Below are 13,870 nucleotides of genomic sequence, written 5' to 3' on the forward strand. Positions count from 1 at the left end.
CACTTCGCTCTCACACTGCAGGCTTACTTGTTGTTCTAGAGTATTTAAAAGTAGAATGGGAGGGAGAGCCTTCAGTTTTCAGGCCCCTCTTCTGTGGAACCAGCTTCCAGTTTGGATTCGGGAGAGTTTTAAGATTAGGCTTAAAACTTTCCTTTTTGCTAAAGTATATAGTTAGGGCTGGATCAGGTGACCCTGAATCCTCCCTTAGTTATGCAGCAACAGGCATAGGCTGCTGGGAAATTCCCATGATGCATTGAGTTTCTCCTTTTCAGTCACCTTTTTCACTCACTATGTGTCAATAGACCTCTCTGCATTGAATCGTACTTGTTATTAATCTTTGTCTCTCTTCCACAGCATGTCTTCTATCCTGTCTTCCTTCTCTCACCCCAACCGGTCGCAGCAGATGGCCCCGCCCCTCCCTGAGCCTGGTTCTGCGGGAGGTTTCTTCCTGTTAAAAGGGAGTTTTTCCTTCCCACTGTCGCCAAAGTGCTTGCTCATAGGGGGTCATTTGATTGTTGGGTTTTTCTCTGTATGTATTATTGTAGGGTCTACCTTACAATGTAAAGCGCCTTGAGGCAACTGTTGTTGTGATTTGGCGCTATATAAATAAAATTGAATTGAACTGAATTGAAAAACGCTACGGTGGTTACCTTTGTGTTTATATTTGAGGTATGCTGTGTCACTTGGTATAATATTGCATCACTACTACTGCACTTTAATGCTGATGCTGCTGCGTCAATACATTTCACACTTTGAAATAGGTAAAGTGTCACTAATGACAGTAACTCACTGAAGATGAAGGTGGTAAATGCCTTTCATTCACTTGTACTTATAACTGCTGCTGCTTGGAAGCTTTATGCTCCAATCATTGTTCTGTATTTTTTTTCCTATACTCTCAAAAATCTCATTGTCGCAAACTTTATGGAAATAGTCTCAAAATTGTATGTGAGATTTCTGAGAGTATCTCCCCCAACCCTATTCCAGGTTCTAAAATATAAAGAAAAGGATTTAAAAATAATTTTGTTTAAGGTTGGTTATTTGCCAAGGAGCACAGATACAGAGTGGCCCTTTCTCAGTAACTTACCCAGGGGCCCAGGTAGACAGGGAGGATAGGGTCTTTTCTCTGCTGCAGGAAGAAGATGACCATGAGGGCAAAGGAGTATGAAGGGATGCCACCTTCAGCCTGGCAGTCAATGTGACACAACTGTGTGGATAAATACATAAAGAAGAAAAAAAAATCAATTTTAGCTTTCAGCGAAACATCAAAGCAAAATTTTTAATTTTGGTCCAAACAATACATCATACAGACCAACAGATCATCTGTGTTTGCCATTTGGGCATATAAGTTTTATCTTTGTACACAAATATGGTTGAAAATAACTCTTTTAACAAGAGATTTAAAAAACCCCCCAAAAAAACCCACTTCCTTTAGAGCTGGGCGATAGAACAATAACGATATGTATTGCGAAATAACTTTTTCTCGATAGAAAAATTTAACTATTGCGATAGGACTCATCTCTCTTGTCCTCTTAAAAAAAAAAGAAAAAAAAGAACAGCCAATCCAAATTAAGTAGCGCAGAGCCTAATCAATCACAGCCGCAGCGTCACGTCACGTGACTTGTTACGTACAGCACAAGTGCCAAGGCGCACATGTGTATTTGTTTTTGCAGCCGGGCCGCCCAGGTAATGAAGGAAATGAGTTTGCCGACTAGAGAAAAATCAACCGAGAGCGTGAGCGAAGGTTACCGAAGAAAAAAACAATGATGGTTCCAATTCCGGAGAGATTGTCGAACGGAAGGGCCATAGAAGTTCCGTAGTGTGAAGGTATTTCGGCTATTTCAAGTCTGACAAAAAACAGAGTAGCGCACTGTAAATTGTGCCGAAAGCAAGTCTGGAAATACAATAAACCGGTGCATGCTCAGTCTCTGACTGAAAGCGCTAATTCGTCATTCGGCTTTTGTCAGACTAAAGTCACTGTTAAAACTGTTTGAAAAGCTAAGCTATACAACAAGGAGAGATTGAGAATTTCCTTTTAGTTCTCAGTTTATTTGATATTGACAAAAGTTAGTCAATTTTGTCTGTTCTTCTGTAAAACGAACTAAGAAACAAAATTTTAATTCTAAAAATAAATCTAAGTGGAATTGACAATTTAGTAGTCTGTTTTGTTTGTTCTATTTTGAAACTTAAACGCTTTAGCAGCTGCGTTTTGTGTAGTTTGCAATATTTGCCTTTATTTATCTGAAACTGAAGTTTCATGTTCCTTAAGTACATCTACCCTGTTAAACTTATTATGGGAAATAAATATTTAAATTAAAACAAGCTGCTAATTATTTCACATTTTACTTGTGAGCAACGGCACATTTAAATCTTACAAATATAGTTATTTGGCTTATATCGTGATATAAGGGGCGATCGTGGCTCAAGAGTTGGGAGTTCGCCTTGTAATCGGAAGGTTACCGGTTCGAGCCCCGGCTCGGACAGTCAAGGTCGTTGTGTCCTTGGGCAAGACACTTCACCCGTTGCCTACTGGTGGTGGTCAGAGGGCCCAGTGACACCAGTGTCCAGCAGCCTCGCCTCTGTCAGTGCGCTCCAGGGCAGCTGTGGCTACAATGTAGCTTGCCATCACCAATGGGTGAATGACTGAATGTAGTGTAAAGCGCTTTGGGGTCCTTAGGGACTAAGTAAAGCGCTATACAAATACAGGCCATTTACCGTTCAGTATTTAACCCATTCACTCGGTACACTGTACCTTATTCAAGGTACCTCAAGGTAACCATTCAGTTGATTTGAACTTCCAATCGTGGGGCAGACACTCTACCTACTGAGCTATCCCTGCTCCTACTGAGCTAGCCCTGGTTCTGGTTTTACTCTTATTAATTCTCCCTTTTAGTAATTTTTTTCCTTCAACACCTCAAGATGGCTTAGTTTGGCATTTGCGCCAGTGTCCGGCAGCCTCCCCTCTGTCAGTGCGCCCAAGGGTGGCTGTGGCTACAATGTAGCTTGCCATCACCAGTGTGTGAATGTGTGTGTGAATGGGTGAATGACTGGATATGTAAAGCGCTTTGGGGTCCTTAGGGACTAGTAAAGCGCTATATAAATACAGGCCATTTACCATTTTTATATATATCGTTATCGCCAGAAATGAAAAAAAAAAACATATCGTGATATGAAAAAATCTTATATCGCCCAGCTCTACTTCCATTACATCATCATTATTTCTGGTCCGTCACTTTTCATATCCAAAACATCCACTATATCCTTTGTGTCATTTCATAAACACATTAATTATCAAGTATCACAACACAAAGAGACTTTTGCAACATGCTGAGAACTACCTTTGCACTAAACAAATGACACATGTATTAGGTGTATGCATTCTGAGTGTCAGAAACAGGCTTACCCTCGCCCAGTAGCGGAAGGCCAACACCAATGAAATCAGTCTGGGCTCCAGTTTAGCCAGGGCTGCCAGATGATTGGTCGTAAGACAAGCAACATCATTTCCTGCACTCACTTTACACATCAGACCGCTGTGAAGAAACAGAGGTGGGGGAAGATGACAATTAGCTGGACCAAATTCTAACTGTCATAATGTCTCACTGGCTCATGATCTGAAAGAGGTCACATTAAAAACCAAAAAACAATACCAGACTGCAGGCCTCAGTGATTTCCCACACACAGACTTTATATAGGCAGGGCACTTGATACATTTTGATAATTCACAACTCACTTTAGAATTTTCATATTTATTTTTGTAATATATACAGTGGACATAAACAGTGTATACACTTTTCCTATTTTTAATGTGACCTAGAGCCTTTACAATTCAACTGAAAAACAAAGTTGTTAGGAAAAAATATATTCAAAAAATGAAGCTAGTTGCATAAGTGTCCACATCCTTAAACTAATACTGTGATAAATCAAAAGGCGTTACAACAGTCTTCCTGGGAACATGCCTGCCATCAATTAAGAGACTCTGATTAACCCCAAATAGAGTTCAGCTGCTGTCCTGATCTTCACTGTTTTCTGCTACAGCAGAAGTCATGGTTTGCTAAGAGCCTAAAAAGCATCAAAGTCTCGCGGTCGAAAGGTATTAGTCAGTTTTTTGTTTTTAAAAAACCACTTACAAAGCATTAGATATATCATATATATCAAAGTGGATAAAAACAAACAAAAAACTGGTTACAGCTTACAAAGAAATGCATCAACTCTCCAAAAGGCATGAGAGAAAATGTGTTCCGATCTGATAAAAACAAAAAGCTGAACTTTCTGACCACAATTCTGAAAGGTAAGTGTGGGTGGGAGGAATGGAAAAACTTCTATCAAAAGTGCACCACAGGCACGGTGAAGCATTGCTTATGATTTGGGATTGCTTTTATTTACCTACAGCTGTGCTTTTAGTCAAGGGGGGGAGGAGGAGGATTGTGAACAGTCCATTTTAGCCCAAAACCTACAAACATGTAGGTACTAGAAAGCTGAGGATTAATGTCACCTTTTCACCAACGACAATGACCCAAGTATGCATCCAAATCAATAAAATGTCTCCACCAGAAAACAGTTTTGGAACAGCTCTACCAGAGCCCAGACCTAAATCAAATGGAAAATCTGTGAGGTGACCTGAACAGGGCTTTGCAGAAGACATGCCCTTACAATATGACTGATTTGCTTTTGCAAGGAAGGGTGGGCAAATACTGGGTAGGACTTATTGTACCTTTCCCTTGACCTTTTAACAGTGAGATGCTTTGTCAGCTTTCTTAACCATGGCTGTTGCTGCAACAGAAAATGTTAAATGTCAGGAAAATCCTAGCAGGCATGCTGAACTCTATTTGGGGTTAATCAGCCTCCCTTAATTGATGGCAGGTGTGTAGCTGAGAAGACTGAACACGGTATTCTACACTTATTTTTACCCCAAACCGATTTGTTTTGAATTGTACAGTTTATGGGTTACATTAAAGGTGGGAGATATTTTGAAATCTTTTGTGGTCTCATTTTTAACATCACAACAAGCTGGCATATACACATATACATACATACATACACACACACACACACACACACACACACACACACACACACACACACACACACACACACACACACACACACACACACACACACACACACACACACACTCTTCTTGTCCTTGGAGCCTCAGCCCTTCTTATGCTGTCTTTCCCTGACAGATGCCTAGCCAGGTCGTTGCCGTAGCAGTTCATGTTACTCAGCTGTGCTGCAGTGTCTTACTCAAACTCCACTGCTTTAGACTACAAATTGCCAGAGAAGTCCTTGTTTTAGAGGTAATGATAAAGATTTGAGGGTGACTATGAAATTTAAGAACATCATGGCTGTCTCGCTTGAGACTTTGAAACCTAAGAACAATGTACTAACTGTCAACCATTGTGCAGGAAGCACCATGCTCTCGGAGTGTTTTGCTGTCCGTGGTACTTGTAGACTGTACAAAGTGGAGGGAATGATAAAGGAGGATGATCTTCAAATTCTTCAATTTCACCTCATCAACAGACTGCTAAAAACTTGGACATAATTGGGTGCTCCAACAGAACAATGAATCCCAGATGGTTTTGGAATGGATAAAGCAAGCTAGCATAAGCTTCTGAAAGGGTCTTTCCAAAGCCCCGACCGAAACTATTAGAAATTTGTGCACTATGCTTAAAAGCCAGGTACCAATTCTTCCAAGGAGAACAGTCAAATATAGAGTCAAAATTATCTCAGATGCTTGTTGATGGCTACAAAACCATCTGGTCAAGGTGCAACTTGTTAAAGCGACATTCATCTAAATGTTACTGGAGTTGTATGTATATACAGTGCTGATCCAAAGTTTAAGACCACTTGAAAAATAGCAAGCAAAAAAAAAGTCATTTACTGCATGGTTGGATCTTAACAAGGTTCCAAGTAGACCCTTAACATTCAACAAGAAGAAATGGGAGTGAGCAAAACATTTTTTAAGCCTCCTAGGACCTGGCATCCACATATGTGGACATCACATTTTGGGTTGTCTAGACCAAAATATTTAATTTTTTTCTACAAGGGCCTGATATCCACTTACGAGGACATTATACTGCCACTGTTCTATCAAAATTTAAAATGAATGTGGATCTCATTTTTCTCAGAAATATAAAATTAGGTAAAAAAAAAAAAAAAATCTCGTAATTCTTTGGGACCTGATGAATGTAAAAACAATCAGCCCAAATATCAAAGAAAAATTAAAAATGCAAGCCATGAAAGAGTTCGGGTCTTAGGAGGTTAAAACAATGCTTAAACTGAAACAGGATGTTTTACAGCTGTTCAAGTTTAGGACCACACCTCCAAAAAACCTGTGATTCTCCTGGAAGAAGTCCCTTGTCCTGCAGGCATTGTGTACTGTAGCATTGTCCTGTTGAAAAACCCAGTCGTAACCACACAGAGGAGGGCCCTCAGTCATGAAAGATGCTCTCTGAAACATCTGGACATAGCCAACAGCCATTTGACGTTCCTGCACCTCCAGAACCCTCAATTGCTCCACTGAAGGAAAAGGCATCCCATTCCATTATGGCCCCCCCTCCACTGTGGTGCGTAGAAAACATTGCAAGTGGGATCCATCAGACCATGAAGGTTAAATTTTTTTTTCTCATCAGAGACTGAAACTTTCTTCCACCTTTAAACATTCTATGTTTGGTGCTCTCTTGGAAAGTCCAAATGGCCAGTTCTGTGGCGTTCAAGGAGACGAGGCCTCTGAAGACATTTTTTGTTTTTGAAGCCCTTCAGTCTCAGATGCCGTCTGATAGTTATGGGGCTGCAGTCAGCACCAGTAACGCCGGTGCCGACTGCAGCCCCAGTAACGCCGATCGAGGATCGTCCAGTTTCTTCAAGGACAGCCAACAGGATCGTCAGGCTCACTGCTGGTGAAATTTTTTTTGGGGGGGGGGTCTTCCACCTGACGTTTTTGTTCCATAATCCTCAGGATCATTTAAGAAATTCCAAATGACTGTCTTATTGAGCCCCACCTCAGCAGCGATGGCGTGCTGTGAAAGACCCTGCTTATGCAGTTCAACAACCCGACCACATTTGAAAAGGGAACATTTTTTTTGTCTTTGCCATCATTGACTACCTGACAGAAAATGACAATGACTCCATATTTTTGCACAGATTTGGCCATTTAAAGGCATGTGGTCCTAAACTTTTGATCAGGTGTAAAACGGCCTTTTTTAGTTTAAGCGTTTTCAATAAATTGCATGCTCTAAAAATTGTTTTTTATCTCTGTCCCATTTCTTCTTGTTGCATGTTGGAGCTCTACTTGGAACCTTGTTAAGATCCAACCATGCAAAATATGATTTGCCATTTTTCAGGTAGTCTTAAACTTTTGATTGGGACTGTATTTAAGCCTGTGTGTATAATTTTGATCTTACTGTGGATTGTAGAAAATTCAAAATCAATTTAAACTTTTGCACCCAATTCTTGAACTAGATTGTTTAAGTTATTTCAAACCTTTACTTAAAATTTCCCAGTCTACTAGGCTACTCTACTACCTAGCCTTACATTTAACTTATTCTGTCACTGAAGATAATGCTGTGTCATAGACATACAACATGGAGGGACAAAAAGAGATCCTGCTAATGCTCACCTGCTAACATCCCGACAGAACACGATAGGTACTTTGGCATGGAAGTCTGACTCCACCTCAGAAAACTCGGCTAGGGAGAAAACAATCAATTACTGTTTGTTTTGTTTTTTAAATGATGGGTTTCAGCCAAATTGAAAACAAAAAATGCAGATGGGGGGGGGACCCGAAACAGCGTTCAGCTAATCTGGAGTTATATACAGCCTAATAACAAGCACATCAACTTAATATAAAATGCAACTGAGAAAACTTACGACTGTTTTTGAGGATTTCCAGCACCTGAATTAAGACTTCAGGTTGTGTCATCTGAACGGACATAAGAAAAGGTCACTGCTGTCATTGTGCTTTTGTGTTAAGAGTAAATGGATTGCAAACTATTAGCAGCAGACTTACTGAGGGAGGGTAGGTGACATCAATGTTGATATCACTTGTCTTGAAGGCAAAACGGGTAAGACACGAACCATAGAGACGGAGCGAACAAGCTGGAAACCAAAGAATCAACGTCAGACAGATCTATAGTCTACGCAGAATAACTCTCACAGAAAGACCGCCAACTGTCAAAGATAAAATCAAGGAATTGACTGGATGCGATCACATCATACAACCTGTGAGGTGTTTCTGTATAATGATCTCCATCCTGCTGACCACTGTCTTTCGAATCTCAAAGTCTTCATCTGATATCCCTTGCTGCCTGGCAGTTTCTAGGACAGCGGCATTGACAGCCCACAGCTGAGCAGCAGAAGGAGGTGGCAGGGCACGCAGCTCGTTTTCCTCTTGTTTCTCCTAACATGTCACAAGCGGAATGTGTAGAACTATTTTAAAATCTTCCTATCAGTCCACTCAGATAAACACTAGCATATCACAAGTACTTACCATTATGTTTTTTTTGTGTCTCTTTTCCTTGATGTGTTTGTGTGCTCCTTGAATGTTCTCAATGTGCACAGAGCACAGCTTGCATATGTACTGGTAGTTTGGGTACTCAGGGGACTGCTGTAAAAACAAAGACATAGGCAATCAATTTATGTTCTCTACATGTGGGGGATTTGTTATTTGGATCCTCCAGCTTATAATTAAACAATGGATCTCACCTTGCCATGCTGGGTGGAGATTTAAAAAAAAAAATAAGTGCCCAGTAGTGCTGGGCGATATGACGATATATATCGTGTGGACGATAGAAAAGTGTCTATCGTGCCATTTGTCTTCTATCGTTTCTATCTCGAATTTTACAAATTATTACATAAAATATATCATTAACCCTTTACAACCGGTCAGAGCAGGCACACTCCGTTTTCCCTAACTATTTTTAAATCCCTGTAGAACTGTAACCACGTAAGGTAGCGCAATAATGTTTTTTTTTTTTGCATATGAAACCGTAGGGGTTGTACTTACATCTTATTCCATTAGCTTGTCCTAAGTCACGGTTTTCTTCCACATATAGCTTTGCAAAAATTGCATAAAAAGCACTTCCATCAACAAAAACATAATATTCCAGACTTGCAGCAACAAAAACATAATATTCCAGAAACACGCTTTGCCGATCCGATCAGCTGTTCATAACACTTCCTAGTTGGAATATAAGTCAGCGCAACTATCGCATGTCCACCATTACCTGTCCGAAACCGGAAGTGACGTCACTTTCGCGGAAAATGTAGTTTTTTAAGCTTCAAAGTCTGTTGGTGTTTTTAAAAGTCATGTTTGACTTTATGCTCTTCTGTATCGTTTCTGGGATGCTTAGAAGTCAAATTACACTGTTGGAAATAGTTTATTTTGATGCACATGCTGTTTTTTTGCAAATTTGCATTTATTTATTTTCATTTATATATAAAAATTTGTGTATCTCAAAAATAAAACTATGAAGACACTCAAAATAAATAAATGTAAAGATAAGCTCTGGCGGACTTGGTTCTATGGTAGGTCTTAAAGGGTTAAATAGCCTGTGCAAATATATTAGTGTTGTCTTCTCACTATACATACTCTGAACTTTATGCAAGAGAAAATAAAGTATAAAAAAATGATATTTTTCGCAAAGAAACTGTCTTGTGGTTTTGCAACATGGTACTGCTTTACATGCACCCGGATTTGCGACATACTTTACAGTAACTCAAAACAAAGACTGCACCCTCTCCACTCGCTGTTTACAGACTGCATACTTTCCAGATGACCACAGGTCAGGTGGTATATCGTGATATATATCGTTATCGTGATATAAAATAATTCATATCGTGATAAATATTTTTTCCATATCGCCCAGCACTAGTGCCCAGTACAAAAAAAACAAAAACACACATTCTGAAAATGACTCAAAGTAACAGAAGAATGAAATAGCGAAAATTAGGAAGAACAGATCCTCTGTTATACATCCTGTTTAAAAACTGAATGTTCATATCAAACATTATCAGGGCTTCATAAAAATAAGTTCAGCTTATGTACAGGAAATTCCCATCAGCCAAAACCTTCACACTACTCTAGAATCTGTTTCAGGCAGTCTTTGCTAAGTGTGATCTTAGAGACACTGAACAGTTTGGGTTTGGTTTGTTTTTTGTTTTTTAAAGAGGAGCAGCCAATTAGATGAACTGAGGGGCTTCACCATGGTCCAAATGGTAGAAAAATACAATAATGCGTCCAGTTTAAACTGAGCTCAATCTTCAGAGTTTACTCAGACTTTTCTCTTAGAACAAGCCTTTTAGTCTTTTTTCCCCATTTATATGAGACAGAAATGATTAGCCATTAATGATCAGTGCATCATTGTTTAATTAGAATGATCACATTTAGGTTAGCACCAAAAATGAAAATGAGATTTAACACATGATCTGCCTGTGTGCCACTATTTTTTCCCACATTTAATTTAACTAGACAATTAGATAATTATTATAGTACAGTAGCAATCTGCTTTATAGCTAAATTGTAAGCTGATTTATTCCAATGTAAAGGCAAGACCTTACTGCCAAAATGTCCTCAAGCTTTAGTTAACCCTTTATTATTTACAGAAGAGCCATTCCATTTGGATATTTTCATTTGTGCTGCTGTTTATGAAAATAAGTATCATAAAAATACATGTATCTCAAAAATAAAGTTATGAACACATTCAAATTAAGATGTGGCTTTTTTAAATTTTTATACATGTGGAAAACTGCAAATTAAAAAAAATCATTGCACTGTCTAGTAATTTAGCTACTCTGGACCTATACATATTATTAAAATTTGGTATACAAAGGTGATACTGAGTGGTTTTCTCACTTTCAGCAGTCGGTAGATGTAGTCTCTGCGGAGACGCTCCTCTGCCTGTCGGAGGCCCAGCTGTTGCTCTGTGAGAGGTCCTTCCTCCACAGTGGGCCTCACCTCTGGGCCCTCTTGCACAGACTGATGCATCAGTGTTGCAGCTTTCAACACTAAAAAACAGCAAACACAAAGCACTTTACTGGAGCTCTATTTGATGAAGAAGACTTCTTCATTTCAGGAAAAATACTTTACAACCCACCTTGGGATTTTTCTTTTGCCAGGGCTCTAGTAGAGCTCCTAGCCTGCTCTGTAAGCCCTTTGTCAGGGGTAACAGGCACTACAGAAGAGCTGCTCTCTTTGTTTGCTGAGGGGCTGCTGTCTGCAGAAAGAGATGTTCTGGACTCAGAAGCCTGTGGCACCAGGTGCTGCTGTAAGCTTGCCCCTTTTCCTTTTCCTCTCTCCCCAGAACCCGTTCTTCCAGTCAGCCTACTCAATCTGGATGGCCGACCTCTTCTCTTGTCCTGGGGAGTATCTGTAGAAGTTTTGCCTTGCCCACGACTAACCTGGCTGCCTATATTATGTTCATCCTTGGCAGTCGTGCTGTTTTCTTTGCTGCGGCTTGCAGACTTATGACCCTCTCTCTGCACAAGAGTCTCTTTATTTGATTTCTCAGTGGATAAAGCTTTAGCTCCTCTGAGCTGAGACTGTTTGACTGGCTTTACTGGACTTAAGGACTCATCCATCCCTTTTTTCTTCTGCTCTTATTCCTGGTGGAGTCAACACCACACTGAAGATGGCCAGGGAGGCAGGCCACCCAAAGTCTAGGAAAAGAAGAAGAAATAAATTTTATCTGCAGTGAAATAATGTGTTGTGCATTGTTTTAACAATTCAGGTGAAGCTGACTAGCCGAATGCATATGTAAACTCTGAATGAGTAACTCAGAGAAAAATCTTTAGTTCATAATTGTTAGTTTATTGTTTATTTAAAAAAAACTTTTTTTTACAATAACAGATTTTTTCCCCTTTATTTTTTAAAAGAGTTGACTTTGACTCATTAAAAAGGTGAATAACCAAGTTATAAATAAATAAGGAAGTGTTGAGTTAATTTTGGGTCAGATCTTTATCTTTTACTCTTTTGTTTAAAGGACTTATCATTGTTTAAAAGTAATAAAGATGAGTGTGTGTGTGTGGGGGGGGGCGTTACAGAGCAACTTTAACTTTGTCTTTAGAGTTCAAACAGATCATTTTTATTATGCATTGTCCACGCTGAACACAGAAAATCCCAGAGCCAAGTTACCAAGTGAGCACATCAACAAGTTTTTATGAAATCAAACTAAAATATCTTGGTGTGAGCACACTAAACAAAAACTATGATAGATATGCACATACAGTACAATTTATAAAGCTCGTTAATCTGTTTGTAATATTCTCAGTTAAAACATAAATCGTTTAGCACAGAGATCCACACTGCTGCTAATGATCATTTTCAAATGCCGAAATTAATCAAACAAAATTTAGCATCGTAGTTCCAACGTAATCAAACTAGCGTTTTAAGATCAAACACAAATGCCAAGTAGACAGTTTACCACCCTGATTGCTTTTTCCCCCAGGTCTGTTCCTGGAAATCCACCTCCACTATCGCAGTTGGAGATTAATTTCGTTTTACAGTAAACCACAGGTTAGGGGTTGCAGACATTACTACTCATTGGGGCTTCCGTGTGTTTCAGTTTAGAGAAAAACAAACTTAAACACAACACCGAAAGCTAACACACACAGTTAGCTAAACTTCCGAGCAACAAATAAGGGAGGGGGATGCCATCACGCAGAGAAAAATTATGCGTTAAAACAGAATTAACTTAAAAAGCTTACCATTAAAGCTTAAATGTACCGTCTTACGTTATGGGAATGCTTCACGCTTACTTCCTGGGGTTGCTTTGCTCTGCAGAGTACGTTGTTAGCCCTCTCCGTAATGTTACTGAGGTTAGCTGCGATGCCCGGTCGTCCGCCTGAGCTAGCTACGGGAAATAAATAATACTGGTACTCACTTACTACACAGCAGCAAGTCAGAAAAAACACAAAGGAGACGCTTAAACCGTTGCAACACAACAGAGCACGCACTGACTTACTTTCGAACTCTTAAGTTGATTCGAAATTATTGTTTAGCTATCTCCATGGTTCTGGTCTACATAATGTTTTCAAATCCCACGGCCCTGGTCAAAACAGCAAGCATTGACGCCATGTTAATACATTACCCCGCTGCATTGTGGGAGTGCCAGTGATGATGAAGAGGGGCGTGTTTCGTGCCGCGTTCAAGTACTACTAGGAAGGTCCTTGCTTTGTATACAACATCCTTTCTCTCTCTCCCCCTCTCTCTCTCTCGCTATATATATACTTTATGTCTGAGCACTTTATGTCTGAGCACAGACTGAGCACAGACATAAAGTGTCTGGAGAAGCTGTGAAGAGTGTTATGTTGCTTGTAGCATCATTCAGCATGATCAGTTTGGTGGTGGGTCAGGGACACATAGAACTCTACATTCCAGATACCAAATGACTGCCATTTGGTATCTGGATGAAATCCTTGGACCCAGTGTCAAACCCTACACTGGTGCACTGAATCCTAGTTTCTCTTGGTGCTTGACATCACGTGGCAAGAGTATGCAAATAGTTTCTGGTGGATCAAGGAATTGATTCCATTTACAGGCACCAAAGCTTGCCTGACCTAATAGACCACCGATAGAACAACTCTGGCACACTGTGTTTAGGTCCATCTCACTCCACCTGGTTACACGTCAGACTGTCCAGGACCTGGTCTAGCTGATGCCCTTGTCCAGACCTGGAAGGAGATCCCAGATCTGGATCCCAGATCTATAAGGAAAAGAAGTGCAATTTCAGTTTCATTATATCTCAGTTTTTCTAAATAATAAAGAAAAGCTGCTGTAGTAAATGAACAAAATCCGTCAGCATGACTCTTTGGGTTTAAATTGTAAGAAGTGAATATGTGAAATAATACCAAAAATGATGATAGTCAAAGTCCAGAT

General features: G+C 39.8%; 1 protein-coding gene across 3 annotated transcripts in view; it reads right to left on the reverse strand.

Annotated features, from left to right (window-relative positions):
- tut4 (terminal uridylyl transferase 4) overlaps positions 1 to 13,084 on the reverse strand; it is a 30,893-nt gene extending 17,809 nt beyond the window's left edge. For 2 of the 3 annotated variants that reach the window (XM_063500798.1, XM_063500796.1), the window contains exons 1-11: positions 12,957 to 13,084; positions 12,700 to 12,845; positions 11,091 to 11,652; positions 10,850 to 11,001; positions 8,486 to 8,602; positions 8,218 to 8,395; positions 8,006 to 8,094; positions 7,867 to 7,918; positions 7,616 to 7,685; positions 3,401 to 3,527; positions 1,085 to 1,204 (exon numbers count right to left, since the gene is read on the reverse strand). In XM_063500798.1, coding sequence (XP_063356868.1) covers positions 1,085 to 1,204; positions 3,401 to 3,527; positions 7,616 to 7,685; positions 7,867 to 7,918; positions 8,006 to 8,094; positions 8,218 to 8,395; positions 8,486 to 8,602; positions 10,850 to 11,001; positions 11,091 to 11,574 — 1,389 coding nt within the window. In that variant the 5' untranslated portion in view covers positions 11,575 to 11,652; positions 12,700 to 12,845; positions 12,957 to 13,084. The remainder of the gene's footprint in view (positions 1 to 1,084; positions 1,205 to 3,400; positions 3,528 to 7,615; positions 7,686 to 7,866; positions 7,919 to 8,005; positions 8,095 to 8,217; positions 8,396 to 8,485; positions 8,603 to 10,849; positions 11,002 to 11,090; positions 11,653 to 12,699; positions 12,846 to 12,956) is intronic. The other variant, XM_063500797.1, reaches the window with a different exon arrangement.
- Between the last annotated feature and the right edge of the window lie 786 nt (positions 13,085 to 13,870).

The sequence above is a fragment of the Pelmatolapia mariae genome, linkage group LG17, assembly GCF_036321145.2.
Source record: "Pelmatolapia mariae isolate MD_Pm_ZW linkage group LG17, Pm_UMD_F_2, whole genome shotgun sequence".
NCBI classification, from domain to species: Eukaryota; Metazoa; Chordata; class Actinopteri; order Cichliformes; family Cichlidae; genus Pelmatolapia; species Pelmatolapia mariae.